This window comes from Ruditapes philippinarum, unplaced genomic scaffold (genome assembly GCF_026571515.1).
Source record: "Ruditapes philippinarum isolate M1 unplaced genomic scaffold, ASM2657151v2 ctg11768_1_1_1_1, whole genome shotgun sequence".
Taxonomy (NCBI): domain Eukaryota; kingdom Metazoa; phylum Mollusca; class Bivalvia; order Venerida; family Veneridae; genus Ruditapes; species Ruditapes philippinarum.
Genome location: NW_026860938.1, coordinates 11,199 through 19,845, shown reverse-complemented (window position 1 = coordinate 19,845; position 8,647 = coordinate 11,199). Strand labels below are relative to the sequence as shown.

At 30.7% G+C, this 8,647-nt stretch overlaps 1 protein-coding gene across 1 annotated transcript; it reads right to left on the bottom strand.

Moving 5' to 3' along the window:
- Positions 1–976: 976 nt before the first annotated feature.
- Positions 977–6,421, bottom strand: LOC132713990 (E3 ubiquitin-protein ligase rnf8-like). Its single transcript, XM_060696729.1, has 3 exons — positions 6,407–6,421; positions 2,192–2,462; positions 977–1,625 (listed from the first exon to the last, which is right to left on the bottom strand). The coding sequence occupies exons 1-3, from the start codon at positions 6,419–6,421 to the stop codon at positions 1,411–1,413; spliced, it is 501 nt and encodes a 166-aa protein (XP_060552712.1). The 3' UTR covers positions 977–1,410.
- Between the last annotated feature and the right edge of the window lie 2,226 nt (positions 6,422–8,647).

The following is an 8,647-nucleotide window of genomic DNA, read 5'->3' as shown; positions in this document are numbered from 1 at the left end:
ACTGCCATTTATGTGAAATTTGTATTTAAGACAAACACACTGTATAACAATTGTGCAGGGTCATTACATGATCATTCCTGTTAATATGGCCGCATAAACACATACAAAATATAAAGAAGATATTAGAGAAAATGAGAATAATTACAATCAAATTATATACACATTTGTACATAACTAATAATTAAGGCACAATGTAAGTATCGAGCATTGCAAATCATTTTATGAATTCTATATGTTCGAAACCCATTCACACTCTCCTTACTAAATTCAATTTTGCAAGTATAGGTATTTCTGCTCAGAAAAAATACTGGACGCAAAAGTGAAATAAGATTAGGTTACTTAACTGAAACGGTCTTTATGATTTAGCATCTTGCAAAATACGAGAATGTAGAAAAATATATACAAAAATCACAAGAGAAATTATGGCACATGTAAGTACCAGTCTTTGAAAATTGATATAGCTCTTGTTCGTATGCTTGAATCCCCAAAAATATAATTATACAACTCCCCTAACTAAATTCATGTGTGAAAAAATGATGATTGTCCTAGCCCAGCATACGTTATCTATAATAAATATATATATAACTTATTAATAATCTATCTCATTCAAAATGATTGTCCTTGCCAAGGATTATTTGTTTAAAGGTTAGTTATGCCCCAGAATGGAATGATTTTATTTTTTATTTATTTTTATTTTTTTCTTCCCTATTTAAAGCTGTAAATGTGTGTTGTTATGTTATAGTTGCAAAAAGAATACTCATTGGGCATTTACCAAAACTATCTTTTGTATCTGTTACTTTTTTTGAAATTAGTGCGATTATTGTTATTTAATATTTTGCCAGAATTGTACTTTCTTTACATTTTGCCTCCTATAAATAATTTCACTTAACCTTGTATTCTTTTAGTAATAAGCATCTGACATACTCTAAAACCATTGTATAAACTTTATCATACCCTTCTTAGTCATTTCTAATGTAGGAAAAAGGTTTTCATTTCTGGGGCATAGTGCGCATTTATTGTCAAATAGAGTAAAATATATTGTTACCACTTGACTAAAAAGTTATTTTCTCTTCTTTTATAACAACAAATTATGAAACTGTTATTTAAAAGAAGTAAAACAAATGTAGAGATCTGAAATACATGTATTTACACTAGAGAACTGTCCATAAAACAATACTGGACAATAACTTGTTTATGGAATAAAAGTAGGCATCATGACAAATAAAAAACAAATACAAATATATGATTGAAAAATTTGCAAAATAAGAATATATGGAGAGAAATAAAGATCTTAAATGTACCAATAATCTTTATTTGTGTGAAAATCAAACTTGTTTTAAAGAAATACATAATTCAGAACATCAAGTTTAAGTTACAGTGTCAATTTTGTGACGTTTGTAAATAAGGCAGTTAAAACCATGAAACTACATTCCATGCCAGGATTCTTCTCCAGCATCTCGGACAGTGATCGAGTCGAACAAGGCAATGTCGGCACATTATTAAGTGTCCACATTCTCTGATAACGGCATCGCGGATATTTATCGTACACTTCGTACACTTAAGTTCATCTGGAAGTTGCTGTCTCAATCTATATTGTAGAGTTATTTCTTGATTCTGCAGCAATACTGTTAAACAAGTTGGTGTCAGTTATTCATAGTGTATGTATTGCAGTAAATATAAATCTAAAATTCTCAAAACAAGTCTCAAGTGTTGTTTTTTTTTAAATATTCAGAAATAAATTACAAATGTAGTCTTTGAATACGTAAATTCATGGGTAATTAATAGACCGTAGAATTATGAAGTATGTGTCTTTAAAATTATTTTAATGCACATGCTCAAAAAATTAAGATTTTTTTTTTAATTTTCACGAAAATCTTAGAATTTATCTAAAGGTGAAATATATTGTAAAGTGACCAAAGAAAGTAAACGCACATACAATCCAAGTTAATTGCCAAGAGAGGTCAAAATGTGCAAACATAAAATTTGCTGCGTTATTCACGCAGGATAAATATGGTGATGAATTATACAAAGAAGTCATTAATCGCAGACAACATGCAAGGTATTACTCGAATCTTGAATTTTTTAAGATTCTTAAGATATAAGTAAATTTTTTATCTTGTTTGCTTTTCTTGAAATATTCTTTCCTATCTGGAGCTTTACATTTGTGACCTAAGTGATATGTATAAAGTACCTTCAGAATGCCGGTTTTGTCTTAGGAATCTGTTACGATTTTCATATCTAAGATTAACTACTCGTCCACGATATACATGTCGGAGTGAAATTACTTGTCCCTCTGCACCACCGTTGTTCTCGACATATAGTACCGGGTTTCTGTCTCGTACAATATCCCTATTGTAACCTGTCTCTTGTCTTATACGTGCTGGATCGTCTCCCTCCCAGAAAGGCTGTGCCGCCTCATTGTGTCTTATTAGTGCAACTATCCCTATCGCTGTGATGAAAATCTAAATTTCCAAAAATGTGTATTTATTATACAATTATGTTTTATATAAAATATGTTTCTGAAATAAAATTTTTATAAGACTTATAATATAAACATAATAATACAAACAACAATTATCTTTAGCGTGATTAGATGATCCGATCTAAATAAATAAAATATTATCATGTGAAAAGACGAATGTATTTTGCCTATTAAGAATTGTAGCCTTATCACAGTTGGATAGCGTTCACCGAACATAGCCCCTCAAAACATCGAAAACGAAAATGAAAAGGTAAAAAATACGTCAAGTTCACACAAGGTAATGTTTCAACTTATGCCGGCCTTCCATGGCGAGCCGGTATTACGTTAGGATTTTACTGAGAAACAACCTAAAACTCCGAATCCATCCAAAAATTTAATCGAAGCTTGGCTTCCAGCTTTCTACAAAATTTATCTGTCAGGGCTGGAATCCAAAATTATTTAGCCAATCAAATTTAATCTTACATAGCGTCAAAAAACCTTCAATTTCACGCAATTTTTAAAAAGCAGCAAGTATGCTTTGAGTGCAAAGATATAATGATGATTAAAATATTTGTTTTCATGAATTCTTTTCAATTTATCATATTTACACTGACTTTTGATTTAGCGATTTCACCTGTAGTTAGTTTAGATAGTATTAGATATATAGGGAAAAGGAATAAACTATATTTGTGTTGATTACTGCCGTAATGAAAGGCGATTAAACGATAACTTTTTATTTTTTATTGTATGTAATGAATGGTTAATTAATTTAACTTAAGATTAAAATATATTTAGTCTGTCACTCATTCCAATACTAAATAACATATTACAACTTAACTTCGTATAAAGAGACATCTTTATGAATTCTACCTATCTAACATTTTTTTGGTCTAGTAAATGTGCATAGACATAGGGACTTTATTCTATCTGTTTACATACATCTTCATATATACTCATATTCCTCTTTGTTAAACTGAGAGAACTGGCTTTCATAACTTTATATGTCACTTTTATTTTGATGTTCACTGAAGTCTCTAAAGCTAAACCTGTTTCAATTTAATTTACAAAGTAAACTAATGTGTGAAGCTAAATATGTCTGGTTTGAGAGCAGTATTTGCTTTTTCTGCAAATTGAATACTTTTTTTGTTAAATTGGCGATACATTGTTCCGTATTTGTTGATCAAACCCAAAATGCATTTTATGTATCAAAATCAGAACAAAATATAGACTTCCCTTTATTTGTATTAGAGTGGTCAGTTATCAACTCTGCTGCTTTTAGCGAAATTAACAAAAGCAAAATGTAAAGGGTAACGGTGTCTAGCAGTCACATATTTTTATGTTTATAGTCTTTTACATTATTTTTATTTTAAAATGATCTCATTTCAGACATAAATATGGAGAAATTACACGCGGATGCAGACTTATTTGGTACAATATTTAACTTATTGTTTTTTAGGCTAAAAGTAGAACAACGTTAAATTCTTATTGTCACACCATCACAACCATAAGCTGAATATTGTCTCTCGGTATTTATAAGACAAGTTGAAGTGTCTTCTGAACAAGTTGCTGAATGGAAATGGTCCAAATGTGGGGATATATAAACTTACCAACACACAAGACAGGTCAATAATTGATAAACACTTAAAAGAATATGCCGCTGTGTCATTTTCTACAAAATGTTAGCATGCGTTTTCCATAAAACTGTTTTAGCCGCCTTGCTGACTCAGAATTTAGACATTTGTTGATCGATTTAAATTTTGAATACTTTTAAAGTTTAGATTTAAAGCAAAAAAAAGGTTTAAACAAATCTTAAAAAAAAAGAAAAATAAATAAAAAGACAATTAATGTTTTTCCTCTTTTGATATTAATAGATCTGTTCTTCCACACTTGTTGTTTTGTCCAAGTATGAATCCTTTTCATAAAAAATGGAATCCTTTTAATAAATAATGACAAAGTTTAGAAAATATAAGCAAAATTCTATCATTTGTCGGACAAAGTCATTTAAAGGTCAATATCATACCTAAATTATACAACATGGGCCAAGGTCAACTTAATATTTTGATATACATAAAGGTCCTATCCTGTAGAACATTGTATCTTATTATCTTATTGTGAAATCAATCCATTCATTTATAACAAAGTTATATATAGTCAGTTACAACAAAACAAACAAACAAAAAACACACACAAAAACTTCAGACATTTGACCTTGAAGATCAAGGTCATTTATGAATGAAGGTCAAGTTTAGTCTGGTCTACTTAAAGATCTTGTCGCAAGGGTTGTTGCAGCCAAGTATGAAGCAATATACTAAGAACTTTAAATGGTGTGATCAATGTTAAAGTTTAGGGGACGACAACAATCTCTAAACTCCATAAGCTACCTATTTACATCCCATTGGCAATTTTCTACTTACAAATACAAGTATGTACAGAATGAAAACGGAAGTCCGTACGGATGGACAGACAAGTGTCCGGACGGACGAAGGATGGACCTATATTCCATTTCGGTTAGGGAACAAATAAATAACAATTCAGGATCAAACATAAATAAACGCCACCAGTTTAAAGTTTACTTGTGTATAATGTTTTTATCACCAAACTATCTTCAGAAAAAAAGTGACAATTTAAACCTGATTTTGCTAAGCTATTTTTACGTCTATATACGCCCTTTAAATGGTGGGCAGTCTTATCATGACGTATATTTTTGGTCCTCCCACTTATCAACTTTTTGCGCTATTGTACATGTATTAATCTGCGATAGATTTGAGACATTTATGTCTGTGAAATAATTTCACTGAGTGTTATAGCGCAATGGAATAAATACGTGTTGTAAGATCGAGACCTCGTATGTCCGTGTTTTTTTTCTAATTTATATTTTCAACATTATTGAAGTTATGGTTGTTTTTATGCTGTTCGTTTTGTTTTCATAGTTTTGTACTTATTTTTGGTAAAGTCTATTCTCTTTTAGAATAACATTAATTGTTAAAGAATTAATATGTGAAATTTATTCGAATTAAAATCAGTTTGATATCATTTCAATTGCATAAACACAATAAAAATCGAGACACTTAGTGTTCCTATCATAAGTTGCTGCGTATCCGTGTGAACTATATTGCAAGCACTCGGCCATTTCTATTAAAATATGTTGCAAAAATAAAGAAAGAGTGGTCTAAAAAGATAGCAACATTAGGAATCGAATCATAGACCTCTCATTTATAAGGTAATCAATAAACCGACTGTGCTATTGCGGTGGTAACGACGATCTACTCTTTCAAATCATTAGTTATGAAAGATTTTTACCGACTTAAACCGCTTTAAAACGATTTAATCTAACAACAGTGTAGTCTCATTATTTCGACGGCAAGACAGACCGATTTTATTATCTGATATTTCATAGATGTCTGTCTGGGCGACCACCGAATATACAAAAAAGCCTTAAAGCGCACAATTTGTTGGGCTAACAACAGTGATGCCGGTAAAGTTAAAATGACAGTTAAATCGGTCGCTAAGTCTCAAGCAAATGAATAGCCTATGCAAATATAAAAATGATAAATTCAGGTAGTTTTTCAGAAAGTCTTAAGCTAATTGATGTGCAATGCTATAAGTAAAAAAAAGTAATTGCATTTTATAGTCTAAGTTTCATGCTTACGCACGTTCATGCACCGACTTTACAGCTATTACCCCTGGTCATCGGGCTACTGGTATCTATCTATCAATCTCCCTGGGGAGTCTTTTAACTCCGCTTAGTGCAGCCGACACTTGGCGCAACGGAATTATACCACCCTCGCAGGTACCCATTTACACCTGGGTGAAGTGAAGCAATCGCAGGTAAATTTCTTGTTCAAGGAAATTAGCAGTGCCTCTGGTGGGATTCGAACCCGGGACCTTTCGATCCCTAAGCGCGCGTCCTACCACTGGACTACTACATAAAAGAAAAAATCCCACCTGCTTTAAATCCATGGTCCAAGCTTCAGCGATATACAGTTGTTATGCCGGCTCCGGCGCACTTTTTTTCTACTTTTCCTGTCTGCATGCAATTTAACAAATTGTTGGTATAAATAAATATACCTGATAGTAGATATTTATTTTAACTTTAAACCAAACAATTATTATATAAATTCGTCCTGCTCAATTAAGAAAGTTGCCAATTCTCCAGTCTGTACTATCAGTGTTTCATTTTACAACTACTTCTAAACACTACTTAAACTTTAAAGACGTTTTCGGTAGTGTTTTGTGCGCATCGTGATGCGCTTCCAAAAAGATCTTCAAATGAAGGTCAAGTTGAATAGTATTCGGATAAGTGTTTAAATTTCGGCTATAAGCAAATAATGTGTAAATAATACAGAATAGATATTTCTAAATGTTCAAAAGGAGGTTGGTTCAAAAGGATAGGAATGACGTTTAGACAACATCACATAAAGGATTTCTCCAAGCATTATTTCGAGAGCATTGATGATAATTCTGCGCGCGTTACCCCACCCACTTGTGGTATAGTGACAAAAGTGCGTCGCGACTTGATTACTGGCAGACAACTGGGCAAAGAAGTTTAAAATGATATATAAAAGTGTTGAATAAAAAAACAGAATTAATATCCAAGAAATGTTCAGAATTTCATTATTTTCTTTGTAAATTTCTGAATACTTGCTTACTGTTCGGGTATGTTAGTCGAGTGAAAAAATAATATGGCCCTATATATGTTTTAAAAAAATATTCAGTATCATTTACTTAATATAACATCAAAAGAAAAAGAAATTCTTATTACAACATGTTTTATATTTGACAAGACATTTACTATAACACTGATATTTCTTAAGAAAGCGTGGTAATTTTGACAGTTGGCATATGCGGTAACCATGGAAACTGCCCGTTTACAAAAACTAACACGTCAACATATATATATTTTATTTCTATTTTTGAATCCACAATCAAATGCTACTTGATATATCAATAATGTAGAAAATTCTATTAAAGAAATTTCTTGATAGCTTTAATTTTTTACAGAATTCATGTTTATTTTTCTCATTTTTTGTTTAGTTAAAAAGCATGAAAACTCATTTTTTAAAGAAATATGTTCAAATTATCGTTTGTTTTTATACAGAACCCTAAGTTAAAGCAAGCTTTGTATAAAATTATGTTTATTGTGAGTGTAATAAGCTATTTTATACATTATTATAACACAGTTTGGCTATTTTGACAATTTTGAGATATACGGTTACCATGGATACTGCCATTTTTCAAAAAATCCAACACCCCAACATATATTTTTCTTTTTCTTTTTGAATTTGTCATTAAATTTTACACAACATACAAAAAAAATTAGAAAATCCTATGAAACACTTTTTTCAATATCTTTGATTATTCTGAGAATTCATGTTCATTTTTCTCATTTTTTTGTTCGGTTGAGGAACATGGAAAACTCATTTTTTAAAGAAATATGTTCAGATTATCATTTGTTTTATACAGAATCATTAGATAAGGTTATATTTGCATAAAACAATGCTCGTTGTGTGTTTTAAGCTTTCTTATACATTTTCTATTCGTTATAACACAGTTAGGCTATTTTGACAGTCTTTAGATATACGGTTACCATGGAAACTGCCATTTTACAAGAAATCCATCACGTCAACATATATTTTTCTTTTTCTTTTTAAATTCGTGTTATCCGAATCTTGCGTTGAATACAACCGTTTTAATTAAGGTAATACACACCTAATGGGCACTATAAGGAACTGTAAAATTGACAACATAGGACAGTTATATGCCTTAAATGTCACCTGTATGCAAAATTTAAACAAAATTTACCGTGTATATCTGGTATCATATTTGCTATTAAATTTGGCATTATTTATTAAATAAATACCTACAAAAAATATATAATTAAAATGAAATACTTTTTTCTTCCATTTTAATCTGAGAGATTAATAAAAAATGTTAAAAAGAAAAAAAGTTGCCCCTTTTGGGGTTTGAACCCACGCCCCTCAGTTTCAATACACTTTACAGTGATTCTAGCCTATTTGAGTACTCTTCAAGGTGGAGATAGTGCATTAGGGATGTAATACCTTAAGTTATACATCGGGTTTGTTTAAGATAATAGCAATTACTAAAATAACTTAAAATGGGGAAATGTTTACTTACATAGCAATATGAGTTTAACATTTTGATAATTAAAATACTTAATTTACATTA

Excerpts from the sequence above, each read along its gene's own strand:
- LOC132713990 (XM_060696729.1), bottom strand. Across the intron at positions 1,626-2,191 it reads ACAAAACCGGCATTCTGAAG|TATTGCTGCAGAATCAAGAA; the intron begins GTACTTTATACA and ends CTTGTTTAACAG.